At 45.1% G+C, this 16,609-nt stretch overlaps 1 protein-coding gene across 1 annotated transcript in view; it reads left to right on the forward strand.

Annotated features, from left to right (window-relative positions):
* The first annotated feature begins 14,576 nt into the window (after positions 1–14,576).
* Positions 14,577–16,609, forward strand: part of UBE2J1 (ubiquitin conjugating enzyme E2 J1) — a 62,086-nt gene continuing 60,053 nt past the window's right edge. The window contains exon 1 of the mRNA XM_029595421.1: positions 14,577–14,853. Within this exon, the coding sequence (XP_029451281.1) occupies positions 14,823–14,853 (31 nt within the window). The 5' untranslated portion in view covers positions 14,577–14,822. The remainder of the gene's footprint in view (positions 14,854–16,609) is intronic.

Raw genomic sequence — 16,609 nt, forward strand, 5'->3', positions numbered from 1 at the left:
AGCCATTAATGGACTTCTCCTCCAAGAACTTATCCAAACCTTTTTTGAACCCAGCTACACTAACTGCACTAACCACATCCTCTGGCAACAAATTCCAGAGCTTTATTGTGCGTTGAGTGAAAACGAATTTTCTCTGATTAGTCTTAAATGTGCTACTTGCTAACTTCATGGAATGCCCCCTAGTCCTTCTATTATTCAAAAGTGAAAATAACTGAGTCACATCTACTCGTTCAAGACCTCTCATGATCTTAAAGACCTCTGATTACTGGAGCAGGTCCTAAATTTGCAACGTGAGTGAGTATTTTAGCAAAGAAAGTAGCATCAAACAGATTGGGCCCATAAAGAGAAACTAAAATTGTGCGTTTACCCATCAAAGGACCCACCACAATGATAAAATGCCCTTCCAGATCAGCATAAGTGAGTTCCTCAATAAAGGTAACATTATGATGTATGAGAATCGCATCACTCCTACTGTGAGAAGTCCTATGTGCGGCATATACCTGGACCACCCATCTCTTCCGCAATTTCAAATGCTCTTTAGCTGTCATATGAGTTTCTTGCAAGTAAACTAACGTATCCTTCAACCGTTGCAGGTGCGTCAGGACCTTTTCTCTCTTAATGGGCAAGCCTAAGCCTGCCACATTCCAGGTGACAACCTTAATCTGGAATTCCATATTGATCACCAACTTTGTGAGGATATGACACCGCTTCTCTGCGCAACTTAAAAGTACCATTGTGGACTCATTATTACCCCAACAAATATAAAATGTAAGATTGAAATATCATGATTGCTGCTCACATAAAAATTAAAGAAGCTGATCTTGGTAGGTGTAACATCTAACCAACTATGCATATCCTCTTGAACCCTTCCCCAAACCCCACTCTCACCCTTCCCTCCCCCATCCTGAGCATACAAAAACATGAGCCACTCCTATCTAACCCATGAACAGACCCCGCACTAAAGGAGGTAATAGTAAAGTGAGCAGAAAAAGAACAACAGTTACTCAAACTTAGACATTTGTTATCAGTGAAATCATGGCCTTGAAGGTCCAACACTTAATTTGAGTCATTAGAAATTAAATAAAAGAGATATCATCCCAGAAAAAAACGTTCAAGGATACCATCTCCCCATTGAAGTGTATGTTGCAATCCAGCAACCGCAGAACAAATTCCTAGCCAGTAGCTTCCATCTGCAAGAAAAACAGCTAAAGTCCATCAAGGAAATCAGCCATCTGCGGTGAGAACATTTATTTTCTAGTCTGTGGTGTTCAGAAATGTATGAGCCTCTGCCACAGTAGTAAAATTGTGCGTGGTTCCTTCGTGCCACACCTGTAACTTTGCCGGGCAAGTGAGGGCAAACTTAAGGTGCCCACTGACCTGTCCTTCTCTGTTCCCCCTCCCTGAACTCCTCAACCTCTGCAGGCTTGGTTCAACCTGCCTCCCCACTCCCTGCAGCACTTCTCCTGGCACTCACAGAGTCCAGGCCGGAGCCGGGCCCATCCATGCAGAGTCCACATCAGACCCTCCACCACCTGCAGGTCCTGAGCCCTGGCACATCAGCATCTCCTCAGCTCCAGGGCCAAGGCTGCACATGGTGCTTTCTAGGAAAACGCCAGAGATAACTGCTGTCTGATCGTATGCAACAGGAGAATGTTTTATTTATTTTTGTGAACAAAGCGAACAACGTTCACCTCAGTTCCTCCTCAATTCAAGCCCTGATAGCAGGCCCTGTCAATACCAGAGCTACCAATTTTAAGTAGGCAATTTTGAGCCAATGATACCGTAAGCCACCAGAACTTACTCCTCCTTCCATTAAAATACTTTTATTTACCATGATGACTGCAAGTCTGGAAGAAAAGGGCAGATTCCCTCTGCTCCTCAGCCTTGACTCTGCCCAGCCAGCACAGAAATCTTCTCCAAACTTCAATTTTCCAACCTCTGTCTCTGCTGGCTCTTGCCTTTCTTAGTTTCCTCTCTACCTCCTCATGCCTTTTCTTTTAAAACTTATTTTCTGGTCTTCCTCTCATTTCTTTGTCATGTGTTATTTTTCCTCCACGGTATATCCCCCTTTCTATGCACTGGCTGTCTCGCCACAGCTCATTTTCTTCTCTCATTTCCTTTTAATCTCTCCCCTTCCTGCAACTCCCATCTCCCTCTCCCCATCTCATCTTTCCTCTGCTTTCCACCTGGTTCCCCTCTCTTCTTGCAGCCTTTCTTTGGTTTACCTTACCTATCAGCCCCTCCCCCTTCTCCTCCTGTCCACACAGCTCCTTTCCCAGTCCACTTCTCTCCTCTTCTTAAGTTCCCGTCCCTTAACCACTCACCCCTACTCCCCCTCTTCTTATGTCCTTTCTCCCAACTTCTCTCAGCTAATTTCCTCTTCTCACAGCCCATGTCCCCTCGTTTAGCCCTCTCCCAGTCCCTCTCACCCTCCCAGCCCGTGTCTTCTCCTCTCCCACAGTTCCTCCCCACTTCTCCCAGCCAGAATTCCTTCTTTCAGTTCCTCTCCTACACCCTCATAGCAGTAAAAAGGACCCGAGGAGGGTGGCACCTTATAGACTAACCAATTAATTGATGCATCTGACAAAGTGGACTCTGTCTTCAAAAGCTCATACCTTAATAAATTGGTTAGTCTGTACGTGCCATCCATTTCTTGTCATTTTTGCTACACCAGACTAACATGGTTATCCATCTGAATATCTGAACCTTGTAGCGGTATTCTCTCTCCCAGCCAGTATCTCCTTTTAAACCATCTCCAAGCAGTTCTCTCAGCCCCTCTCTCACCCTCCCTATAGCCCTTACATCTCTCTTTCCCTTTCCTAGTCCCTCTGGCAGCAACCTCCCCCATTTCCATTGCACCTCAAGACGTCTGTCTGCCCTACACCTGCTGTCGCTCTCTGGTCCTCCTGCAGCCCATTGGTCAGACATTCCACAGCGAGTCAATAGGCTGCAGGGGAAAGAGGGAACAATATCAGAGGAAACTCAGGTACTTCCTGCCTGCCCTCCCCTATAGTCAATTGGTCAGACATTCCATAATCAGCCAATAGGCTGCAGGGGGAGGCGGGAGCAGTAGCAGAGGAGACACAGGCACTTCTTGCCTGCCTCTCCTGCAGCCCATTGGTTAGACATTCTACAGCCAGCCAATAGGCTGCAGGGGGAGGCAGAAAGAGTAACTGGGAGACAGAAGTGCAGTATCTGACCTTCTCTGCACCCCTGTGGTCAGACATTCATAGCCAGCCAATAGGTTGCAGGGGAAGGAGGGAGCAGTAACAGATGGAACACAGGCACTTATTGCCTGCCCTCGCCTGCAGCCCATTGGTTAGACATTCTACAGCCAGCCAATAGGTTGCAGGGGAAGGAGGGAGCAGTAACAGATGGAACACAGGCACTTATTGCCTGCCCTCGCCTGCAGCCCATTGGTCAGATATTACACAACCAGCCAACAGGCTGCAGGGGGAAGCGGGAGCAGTAGCAAGGAGATAGAAAACTTCCCTACTGCTTTCCCCAACAGCCCTGCAGCCTGGAGTTCTCAACTCCCAATCTACAGGAGTACAGGAGACAATAGAAACATAGAAACATAGAAATGACTGCAGAAGAAGACCAAATGGCCCATCAAGTCTGCCCAGCAAGCTACGCACTTTATCCATTTTTTTTTCCCTTTTTCTCTCTCCCACCTGTTACTATTGGCTTCCAGTACCCTCCAGCCCTAATTCCCCTCCACCCAATTTAGAGAGCAGCTTTGAATCTGCATCCAAGTGACATCCAGCTCAATTGGGGGTAGCAACCCACAATGTGGGTGCTCAAGCAGCTACAGCACCCACAGAACTGGCACCTATGCCAAAGTGCATAAAATATATTATACAATGTAAAAGTAACCTACAGTATTTATTTACAGAATATAAAGCAAGCAATAAGAAACAATCTAGTTTCATGTTCATATAATAATAAAAGTAAGATGCAGTATTCTATTTTATCACTAGAGGTCACAGCAATTAAGTAAATGTAAAAAGAAATATGCTACCTGACCACCAGAAGTCAAAGGCAGACAAAGTAAAAGTCAGGTGCTAGAGGTTATAGTAAAACTGAAAGTAAAAGTTGTACCTACTATTCTCTGACCTGAGTGAAACAAAGGAACAACAAAGAGGTCAGTGCAACATGTTAGCTATTCCAGGCTTCCTGAAATAGCCCTCAGTTTTTTTAAAAAAAAAAAGCTTCCTGATATTAGAGATCAAAGACAGATTGTTGCAGTTCAAGGACTTCCACTGAATTCCTAGCATAGCCCCAATGTGTTAAGAATCCCCAGAACCTAAGACACTCTACATAGCTTCAAATTTCACCTTAAGGGAAATGGCAGAGATTTTAGCTCAGCTGCTGCAGGCCCACATGATTCAATCCTGTTCTTCTTCTCTGGTTCCTAGCAGTTACTAGATACTGCTGGTCCTGGCATGGTCCCACATTGGCGGTTGCAAACTTTGGTGGCATGATATATTTGTACACCTCTCACTGATAGAGAATTGCAAACAGCTCCAGCATACACAAACACATGCAAAGCAATAATTTAACTACAGCGAGCAACATGTCAGCCACCAGTTTATGGAAACTGACAAGGGTTTGGTATTTCCAGACACACTGGGGCTCAACTGGTACAAAGCTGATCCACAGTCTTTTTTTTTAATTCTTTATCCAATTTTTACTTTCACAAAACAATGAGCTGTGGCGAGAAACAAGTAGTGTTCTTCTATCAATTACACGTGAATGAAAAACAAGTTAATACCAATTACATGATTAAGCAGAAACGTTTTCCACTTTTGCAAAAATAAATAACATTCTTGGGGAGGAGTTTGATAATTAAAGAGAGATAACACAGGAAATAATTCTCAGAGAAAGGCAAATACACAAATCTCAGCATTACTATAACTTTATACGCCTATTGGAGAAGAGGTAGCAGCTTTCCTAGTATCCAAAAATATTTTTAACTGTTCCGGTGAAAAAAAAAATAGCATTCTTCCCCTTTCCGTATTAAACATTTACAAGGAAACCTTAAAAGAAACAAAACTCCCAGTGTGGTAACTTCTTGGTGCAGGGTTAAAAAACCTCTACGTTGCGATTGAGTTGAAGAAGCCAAATCGGGAAATATTTTAATTGAAGCATTCAAAAAATTAACCGGATATCTTCTAAAATAACTTTTCATTACCAATTGAATATCTGATGTTGTTATAAAAGAAACAAGTAGTGTTCTTCTATCAATTACTTCCAAAGTGGAAGTTTCAAGAAATTCGGTTAAATCTTTTTGAAGATTCAGCCTTGCTGAGGAAATTACAGATTTGGATAGGAAATAGCAATTATTTATTGACGGCATGTTTTCTGTAGAAAATCCCAAACTCTCCATCAGAAATTTCTTCAAAGTAGAGTAAGGGATCTCTCCCATTACTTTGGGGAAATTAAAAAATCTTAAGTTGAGATGTCTTGTGTTGTTTTCAAGGTATTCTATCCTTCTTGCTAAATCGTCTCTGACTTTAACAGTTGCTGCCTTAAAATTCAAAGTTTCACTTTCTTTTCCTTCCAAAGCTGATATTTTAGAGGTCAACTTATTAACTTGAGTTTGCATTTCTGAGGAAATTTGATTACTTTTTTGCATGGAGTTATCCAATTTCATATTATAAGAGTTTAGAGAAGCTGCGAATCCTGCCACCAAGTCCCATAGAGCAGTTAGAGTCACTACTTCAGGGTGTGCAGGAATAGCGAAGGGTGTAATTTCAGGGGTTCCCCCTCCATTAAATTGCAGGCTATTTATGTTGGGGTGTCCCCCCACAGCCCCTGCCTCTGTCCCGGTACCTGATGATCCAAATCCGTTCGAGCCTGCCAGGGGAGCCGCATCAGTTGTTACTACATTCAGCGTCTCTGCGGTAAACGATGAATCCTCTGCACTCAACCCGGAAGTATTTCCTCCAAACGGGAATCCAGCGGCAGTCACTGCACCCGCCCTTTGTGTTGGTGGCTCTCTCAGGTCTGGACTCAATGAAGTCTCCTCCGCAGGCGAAAGCAGGTCTCCCCCACTGCCTTGCACATTGGGCTCCTCGACTTTTGGAGTTGTTACTGAGGTGGTCATGAAACAGGTGATAGCTTGATATTGACAAAGTAGGTTGGGGAATTGTGGGGTACACCCGTATCTTCCCTTTCCTTTTCGAAGGCATCTGGCTACAGGAAACTGTAAATTTTCGAAAAACTGCATGACTCTTCACTCGCACCCGGCCTCAGCGTGCCACCATCTTGACTCCTCCCCGAAGAGATCCACAGTCTTTAGTGCTAAACTAGAAAGGGTCTTTCAAAATTTAGGAGCACTCTTCTGTGATCTGGTCAGTAGGGATGTACTTTTGTTTGAAATTAATTAGGACATCTCAGTTAAAATGTCCTATAAAAGTTAAACCAATATACTCACCAGTCCAGAAGGCGTTTGACAAAGTTCCTCATGAGAGGCTTCTAGGAAAAGTCAAAAGTCATGGGATAGGTGGCGATGTCCTTTCGTGGATTGCAAACTGGCTAAAAGACAGGAAACAGAGAGTAGGATTAAATAGACAATTTTCTCAGTGGAAGGGAGTGGGCAGTGGAGTGCCTCAGGGATCTGTATTGGGACCCTTACTTTTCAATATATTTGTAAATGATCTGGAAAGAAATACGACGAGTGAGATAATCAAATTTGCAGATGACACAAAATTGTTCAGAGTAGTTAAATCACAAGCAGATTGTGATAAATTGCAGAAAGACCTTGTGAGACTGGAAAATTGGGCATCCAAATGGCAGATGAAATTTAATGTGGATAAGTGCAAGGTGATGCATATAGGGAAAAATAACCCATGCTATAATTACACAATGTTGGGTTCCATATTAGGTGCTACAACCCAAGAAAGAGATTTAGGTGTCATAGTGGATAACACATTGAAATCGTTGGTTCAGTGTGCTGCGGCAGTCAAAAAAGCAAACAGAATGTTGGGAATTATTAGAAAGGGAATGGTGAATAAACAGAAAATGTCATAATGCCTCTGTATCGCTCCATGGTGAGACCGCACCTTGAATACTGTGTACAATTCTGGTCACCGCATCGCAAAAAAGATATAATTGCGATGGAGAAGGTACAGTGAAGGGTTACCAAAATGATAAGGGGAATGGAACAGCTCCCCTATGAGGAAAGACTAAAGAGGTTAGGACTTTTCAGCTTGGAGAAGAGACGACTGAGGGGAGATATGATAGAGATGTTTAAAATCATGAGAGGTCTAGAACGGGTAGATGTGAATTGGTTATTTACTCTTTCGGATAGTAGAAAGACTAGGGGGCACTCCATGAAGTTAGCATGGGGCACATTTAAAACTAATCGGAGAAAGTTCTTTTTTACTCAACGCACAATTAATCTCTGGAATTTGTTGCCAGAGGATGTGGTTCGTGCAGTTAGTATTAGGGGTGTGAATCGTGTGATCGATCGTCTTAACGATCGATTTTGGCTGGGGGGGGAAGGAAATCTGATCGTCGTGTTTTGTTTTTTTTTAAAATTGTTAAAAATCATAAATCGGGGGAGGGCGGGAAAACCGGCACACCAAAACAACCCTAAAACCCACCCTGAACATTTAAAACACATCCCCCACCCTCCCGAACCCCCCCAAAATGTTTTAAATTACCTGGGGCCCAGTGGGGGGGTCCCGGCGCGATCTCCAGCTCTCTGGCCACGGCTGCGTTAAGAGAAATGGCGCCGGTGGCCCTTTGCCCTTATCATGTGACAGGGCAAAGGTAGCGCCGGTGCCATTTTGGTTCCTGGCTCCCGACGTCACGCGTGCAGATCGCTCCCGGACCCCCGCTGGACCCCCGGGGACTTTTGGCCAGCTTGGGGGGGCCTCCTGACCCCCACAAGACTTGCCAAAAGTCCAGCGGGGGTCCAGGAGCGACCTCCTGCACGCGGGCCGTAGTGCCAATATTCAAAATGGCGCCGGCGCTACCTTTGCCCTCACTATGTCATACGGGTGACTGTAAACGATTCAGAAACAATTATCCAGGAAAATGGCAGCTTTTGCTAGGCCATTTATATACTTACCCCTTTTAGCTGGGTGAAAATGATTTACTCTGTTCATTTGTATCTCTGTCTTATGGATAGATCAGAGAATTCAGAATCATCAGACCTATCCAAGGTGCACATTGTAAGAGACTGGGAAACTGCCAGCCTGAACTGGGGGCATTTGCACACCCACAGACTTTGCTTCTGCTTTGTAGCACAAACAAAGTCAACACAATAAAGCACACGCAGGAATTTCAAAATGAAATCCCAGCATGTTTCTTGCTGGCTCCAAACTCCCCCATTATAGCCTTTAGCCCTGCAAAGTTGCATAATTTTTAATTGTAAGATTTTATATTAAAAAGAACTGCAAAGCACAGTCTTCAGAGGTAAAAATATCTTTTACAACAACATGTATATTATATTTACATGTACTGTTGTAGTGCCAACAGAAAACTCTGCACATATGGTACACATATAGCATTTGGCCTGAGGCATGCTGGGTGTGGGTTTGGCCCTTAGAAAGCCATGAATAAACTGAATTACAATTACAACAAAGTAAACTTCCCATACCAAAACAGCACTAACTACCACATTCAAACAGTAACAATTCTATCTTTGGAAAGGCAACACTACAAGTATTGTACCAGGCCCTGTACCAGGCCCTGAACCTAGAACAAGCCAGACTTCTATAGATACTTACACAGAAATATATGTTAGCAGAATACCTTACTTCAGTCACAAGGCACAATACCGACAGACCGTCCCCAAATATAAGGAGGTAATAAAGTATAAATAGAAAGCTGCAGCCAAAAAGTAGATTTAGATTTTAGAAACATAGAAACATAGAAATGATGGCAGAAGAAGACCAAGCGGCCCATCCAGTTTGCCCAGCAAGCTTTCACACTTATTTTTCTCATACTTATCTGTTACTCTGACCGCCGAGGTCAGGGCCCTTATTGGTAACTCTCCGATTCCAATTTCCCTGCACCCCCGCCCCTGTCGCAGAGAGCAGTGCTGGAGCTGCTCCAAAGTGAAGTATGAAGCCTAATTGGTTAGGAGCAGTAACCGCCGCAATAAGCAAGCTACTCCAATGCTCATTTGTTTACCTAGCCTGTACAATTTAGTCCTTGTTAGTTGTTGTCTGACTATAAATCCTTTCTTCATTCCCCCTGCCGTTGAAGCAGTGAGCTGCGCTGTATATGTATTCAAAGTGAAGTATCAGGCTTGATTGGTTCAGGGTAGTAACTGCCGTAACAAGCAAGCTATTCCCACGCTTATTTGTTTACCCAGCCTGTGCAATTTAGTCCTTATTGGTTGTTGTCTGAATATAAATCATCTTGTCTCCACCCCCCCTTGCCATTGAAGCAGAGTGCTGCTTGGATATGCATTGAAAGTGAAGTAGCAGGCTAATTTGGTTTGGGGTAGTAACTGCCGCAACAAGCAAGCTATTCCCACACTTATTTGTGAATGCAAATCCTTTTTCCCACATTTCCTCTTGCCGTTGAAGCATAAAGCAATGTTGGAGTCGCATTAACCGTGTGTACATTTATTGAATAAGGTTATTAATCATCAGGTAGTAGCCGTCATCCCGCAAGCCACCCCCATATCTCTTCTCTTCATTCACATCCTCAAGACTTTATGGATCCACAGTGTTTATCCCACGCCCCTTTGAAATCCTTCACAGTTTTGGTCCTCACCACTTCCTCCGGAAGGGCGTTCCAGGCATCCACAACCCTCTCCGTGAAGAAATACTTCCTGACATTGGTTCTGAGTCTTCCTCCCTGGAGTTTTAAATCATGACCCCTGGTTCTGTTGATTTTTTTCCAACGGAAAAGATTTGTTGTTGACTTGGATTATTAAAACCTTTCAAGTATCTGAAAGTCTGAATCATTTCACCCCTGTTCCTCCTTTCCTCTAGGGTATACATATTTAGATTCTTCAATCTCTCCTCATAAGTCATTCGATGAAGACCCTCCACCTTTTTGGTTGCCCTTCTCTGGACCTCCTCCATCCTGTCTCTGTCCCTTCGGAGATACGGTCTCCAGAACTGAGCACAGTACTCCAGGTGAGGCCTCACCAAGGACCTGTACAAGGGGATAATCACTTCCCTTTTCTTACTCAATATTCCTCTCTCTATGCAGCCCAGCATTCTTCTGGCTTTAGCTATCGCCTTGTCACATTGTTTTGCCAACTTCAGATCATTAGACATTATCACCCCAAGGTCTCTCCTGCTCCATGCACATCAGCCCTTCACCCCCCATCGAATACATTTCTTTCGGATTTCCACACCCCATATGCATGACTCCTCACTTCTTGGCATTGAATCTCAGCTGCCATAGATTTTTATATTCCGCTTTTTGGCACTTCAAAGTGTACATCAAAGCAGATTACATGTAGGTACATGTAGATTACATGTAGGTACTATGTATGGAAACCACAAGAAGCCACTCTCTGTATATAGTGCAACAGTAGAAAAACAGAAGCATCACAAAACTCATAAAACTGTAAACATCAAACAATAAAATCAAGAATTAGAAATAATCAATCATAATAGTAAAACTATACTAATACAAGAATAAATATTTGAAACCAGCTGATGAACAGAACATGTAATATTTAAAAACTCATAAAACTTTTCCAAATGCTAATAAAATATTTCAAAAGAGCAGATACATCAATTAGTACCCAATAATTAAAACCAAAAAGGATAAAAAAAAATCCACAGCTTTCCATACCTGGGAATTTTTTATTTACAGATGCACTGAGACTGTTGTGCATTAGCAGAGGGAGAGTAGGAGGTTGTTGAGCACTCACACTCTAGCTCTCTCTCTCATGCTCAGTCACACTCACATGCTCTCTCACATGCTCAGTTACATTCAAGCATGCTCTATCACATGCTCAGTCACACACCCCCACGCTTTCACATGTTCAGTTACACACACATGTGCATGCTCTTTCACATGCTGTCACACGCTCTCTCACAAGCTCACATGCTTTCTCTCTCACTCACATGCTCTCACACGCTGTCACATTCGCGCGCGTTCTCTCACATATTCAGTCACACACAGACACCCATGCTTTCACATGCTCAGGCAAATGCACTCACAAATGCCCCCACATGCTGTCACACGCATGCACACTCTCACATGCTCAGTCACACACCCATCCGCTATCACATGTTCAGGCAGACACAGATGTTATGTGCTTTCTCTCTCACATGTTCAGTCACACACACATACCTGGTCTCACATGCTCAGTTACATACATAAATACACACTCACAAATACATGCTGTTTCCCCTCCTCTGGAAGCATAAGACCAGCAGCAGAATCCTCCTTCTTCAGCCCTTCCTTTTTCTTATAGCCTGGGGCCCCATGGCTCCTGTTCCTGACGGTAGGGAGTTTAGACTGATGGTGCTTCTTTCTGCCAGAGGGAGGCTGATGCTTCTTTCTGGGACTCGTGCAGCACACTACTCTTCTTACGGGGTGGGAGGCTAATGATACTTCTAGAGGCACCACAAGTTGCGCTGCTCCTCCTGTTCCTGATTGTCAGAGGGGAGGGGGGAGCTGATGCATATTTTTTACAGCAGTGCAGGCTGCACTATTCCTCCTACACCTGACTGCCAGGGGGGGGGGGGGGGGGGGGGGGAGCCAATGCTTCTTTTTACGGCCCGAGCACCACACTGCTCTTCTTGCCCCAGCTGGATGAGGGGCGACTGCTGATGATTCCTGTGGCCCCCACAGTCCATGCTGCTCCTCATTGCCAAGAGACAAGCGCCTGCACAGGCTGCCTCTGAGCTGAGCAGCAGTGCTGTCCCGATTTAGCTTCCACCCACCCCCCACCGCCTTCAAGGATGGCCCTAAGGGGAAAGGGGAGGGATACCGGGAGCCGGTGCAGCAATTCCTCCCTTCGGGAAGCAGAATTCTAGTCTTGAGGACCAAGAGCTGCATTGGGAGGAGGGGAAGCGGCTTTTCAGCCACAGTGGCGCTCCGTGTTGGATGGCCATGGCCATATCGGCCCGTAGGCTAGGCATGGCTCTGCAATAAATGATGGCAGATAAAGAACAAAATGGCCCATCTTGTCTGCCCAGAAAAGTGTTTAGGGTTGTAACTGCCGCTCCATGCAGGCTGCCCCCATGCCTTCTTGGAAGCACAGGGTAGTCACTGCTGCAGTTTTGAGCTGAACCTCCACACTGTGAAGGTTACCCCACAGTGTGGCGGTTCAGCCCAAGCTTTCTTGGAATTCATTACTGTTTTTGTCTCCAGCACCTCTTCCAGATCATTCCAGGCATCCACCGTCCTTCCCATTAAAAAACATATTTCCTGACTTTTCCTCAATGCTTCATAACGCGATCTCTAGTTCTACAGCTTCCTTTCCAGTGGAAAGCAATGGTTTCTTGTGCACTATTAAATCCTTTAAGGCATTTAAATGTCTCTGTCACAGCCACCCTGTCTCACCTCTCACTTGAAGTCACAGGTTTTCATAATGAAATATGCATGAGACTTGCATACATTGAAGACCCATATTCATTGTGGCAATCCTGAAAACCTGACTGGCTAGGTGTGCCTCCATGACAGGGTTGGGAAACACTGATTTAGAGTATACATATGTAGGCCCTTCAGCATCATCGGTCCAGCATTTTTTAAAAAACACTGGGATTTTTTTTTTTTACTCAGAAAGAGAAGCCATATTTATGTTCTACCCAGCATTTACTTTTTATGATATCAAATTTTAAGGAAAGAACTTCACTGACATTTTTGGTGTATGTAGAACTAGCTTATTGGGACACTGGACTACATCACTTTATGGAAAAATGGGCCAATGATTACATTCAAATTGCAGTGAAAGTTGTATGCCCATGCTGCTTTATATATATGAGAGCCCTATATTTATATGCTTCAGAAGTGAAATTGGGATTTTTGGCTGTTCACAATTATTTTTGTAATTGCACTGAGCTAGTAGATTATTTTGGCGATATTTTTGTACTACCAAGTTTTGTAGTTGATCCACATTTTTTTATAAAACAAATGAAAGGGGCTGTTATAATAAGACCTGCAGTGAAATCGGCGCTAGTTGTCTGTGCGTACTTTTTCTTAGCGAGTGGCTAAGCTGAAGCGGTCACTTGCGGGTCAATGTGGTGTCCGGCGAAGTGATTCTCAGGGCACTTCCTCTTTCATAAAACAATGAAGAAGTTAGTGACCTGGCAGTGGAACTGAAGATGGGTAGAGCAATGTCTAACCCCTTCATGTTCTGTTTCCGACCGCTTGGCAGCTGTACCGGCGGATGCTGGCAGGCACTGGAATGCAGCAGAGATTTCTTCAGCCGACCCACGAAAATGTTCCAAACATCAGGAAAAAGTGAAGGTAATCCATGATTCCCCCTGGTAAACTGGTCTCCAGTCTTAACTTTTGCCCTGACCCAGGCATTACAACAGATGCATGGCTCCCTGCATAGCCCATGAATAGTTAATTGCCTCATTTGCATGCACTTACACTAAACCAGCCGTGTGTTTTAAAGCGGGTTTATGCGCATGTTTTTCCCAGTTTGAACACGTTATTATATACTCGCATAAGGCTAGCGTGGGAAAAATGCGCACATAAACCCACACAAGTATACGCAAAATCCCACAGCAGCTTTAGCGCTGCTTAATTACATCAGCTTCATAGAATACTGCTTTTCTTCTTTGCCCAAGTAATTTTTTTCTCTTATAATATTAACTGATTCCTGTTATATTATACTAGTAATATTGGTTTTATAGACTGCATCATTTAGAATGCATAATTCACATTGTCCACAACTGAAGCAAACTCAAAAAAAGTTGGTGTGTGTGATGGTGATGGCGGTTGTGGAGTGTGTGTGTAACTTTGAGTATCTGCCCCAGGTGCAGAAAAAGCTGGTCCCAGTTCTGACCTTTTGAATCCTAAAGGAAGAAAAGAGGGTTTCATAAAAGTTTAGTTATTGAGTTTGTTGACTTATTCTTCTGTTCGGCAAACTACTGCTCCTCCAAGCTACCAGTAGAAATACACTTTATATTGTATTATTTTCTCATTTCTGTCCGTGCCTCTCCTCCCAACAGAGAAACACTGGCAGGGTGGGATTTTCCCAAAATTTCCAAATAATCCTGCAGAGGGGTTGCGACTCCTGGGGAAAGGCAACAGAGTGCCTGGTACTTCTATCTCATATTGCCCCTAAACGAAACCCCACTGTGCCACCCTGAACTACAGCGCTGCGGGAGGTTTACATTATATTAAGCATTATTTCATTGAGATTTCTGTATTTACTTAACCCTTTATAAAGGTAAACGTCTGTACAGATGTCCATGGGGGCGAGTGATCCGGGTGCCAGCTCGCCCGTGCCCGCCGCACCGGCAGACAGAAGAGATGGCAGGGTGGGCACACTTTTGGTGAAATGATCCCCCAGCGACTGAAAAGCTGCCACCCGTGACCGCACTCTCCTCCCTCCCCGCCCCGCCCGGCACTGTCCCCTCTGCACACAGCTGCCGCTCCTGCTGCCACGTCAGGCCAAGTTTGCATAAGCCCGCGGCGGGAGGGACAGACAGGAAGAAGCAGGCATCCGGGGAGGAGGCGGGCAGGGGAGCGACGGAGCGGAGCGAGCGTGCCCTCCTCCCCATCACAGCGGAAGACCTCTTTCTCTCCTCACTCCACCCCTGACAGCGGCGGCGAGAGTAACAATCCCGGGGCCCGGGGGAGGGGGCGGGGCTGCGGGCCGGCAGCCGCGTCACGGGCGGCGCGTGAGCCAGGAGGAGAGCGCGAGCCCGGACATGGAGGGTCGCTACAATCTGAAGAGCCCCGGTAGGCCGCGCGCGCACCCCCACCCCAGCGCATTCTCGTTCTTCTGATTGTTCTCGTTCTCCTGCCCGCCGTCGGTCACGTGCCCGTGTCAGGCTTCCCGCGCCGGGCGGCTCTCGTTTCCAGCATGACATAAACCTCGGCTCTGCTGCTGCCTCCTTCCCTCCCGTGTAGCCGGCCGGAGGAAGGAGGGAATGCATTTTCCAGCTTCCTGCTCCTTACTGGCATTTATCCATAAGATAATGCCTCTCTACGCCTTTGCCTGCTCGCTGGGTGGCTTGTAAGTGCTTTCGGTTTCGAGATAGCATTGAACCGGTGAGAAGCGGGGACCGCAAGCTGCAACTCCAGGCCACATCCGTGCCATGATGCCCTTCCAGCTCTGAGAGAGACGCTCTCAGCAGACCTGTCACTGTGGCTGATACCTCCCCCCCACACATCTGCCTGGTCTATAACTGGAGAGAGACTCCCCCTGCCAGATCTATCAGTCTCAGGAGAGAGAGATTCCATCCCCAAATAGTGTGGGAGACTCTTCCCACCTCCTTAACCTTGTCACTTTCAGAGAAGAGAGACTCCCAGCCCGGTCACGAACAGGAGAGGCGTCCTCTGCCAACCCCATCAGTGACCAGAGAGAGACTTCCCCCCACCGGCCATGTCAGTGCAAAAGAGAGACTCTCCCACCCCCCAGCCCCCATCTCTGTCAGTGTCACGAGAGGTCCCCACCGGCCCTGTCAGTGGCAGGAAAGAGTCTTCCCTGCCAGCTCTGTCAAAATGTAGATGAAGCCTTTAATACAACAGAATTTATTTTTAAGTTCTCTACACTTTTCCAGAACACCAGTTTAAGCATCGAACATGTATGGTGTAAATTTGCATTAATAAAATTGGGATATACAGTAGAACAGTGTTATCTTTGAAAAAAAAATAGATGCTGGTATTCACATGTGGGATGCCTGTTTGTTTTGAGGGACTACAGGGCAAATCAAGCAAGTGGAGGAAGAAGGTCCTGCAAGAAAGTCTCAGTACTCCATAGGCATGTGATTTTTTTTTTTTAAATAGTATTGCCAGATATGAGGCAGTCAGATGCTTGCTTGACCTGGAGGTGTGAAAACAATTTTATTTCCTGTCCAAACATAGAGGAACAGTGACAATATACGCCAAAATATTCCCAAACGAGTTGCTAGGAGACTTAACTCTGCTCTTTGACAACACTTAAGCTGGTGTCCTACTCTGTGAAGATTTAAGAGCTATAGGACACATACTCTTGATGGTAAATGTAATGCTCAATTTGTCAACCCTGCTGCAGTAGGCTACATACACATCATCACTCACCATTATTAATATTTTAAGCCTCTTTTTTTATATGCATTAAAAAGGCTACTTATCTTGGCCAAAATATCGCTAGAGTAAAGATGTTAAAAGACTCAAGTCCAGCTTTTTTGCGTTCAGCGAATAATTACAAAAGACCGTTGCTTATCGGATGCACGCCTTCGTTTCTCCGGGGTGTAGAATTCTGCATCAAAGGCCCAGTTAGTAGAGAGTCATAACTATAGTGTGTCCACAGCAAAGCAGCGTTTTGCTGTGTTGTCTCCTGCATAGCTCATAAATCTTCACTGAGTATATGACGCCAGCTTAAGTAAGACTTTGTTATTGAAGAGCCGAGCTAAGTCTCCTGGCAACCCATTTGGGGATATTTTGGGGGGTAAATTGTCACTGTTCCTCTATGCTTTGGGCGGTTTATTTTGAATGAGTGGCAGGCTTTATT

This window comes from Rhinatrema bivittatum, chromosome 3 (assembly GCF_901001135.1).
Source record: "Rhinatrema bivittatum chromosome 3, aRhiBiv1.1, whole genome shotgun sequence".
In the NCBI taxonomy this organism is placed as follows: Eukaryota; Metazoa; Chordata; class Amphibia; order Gymnophiona; family Rhinatrematidae; genus Rhinatrema; species Rhinatrema bivittatum.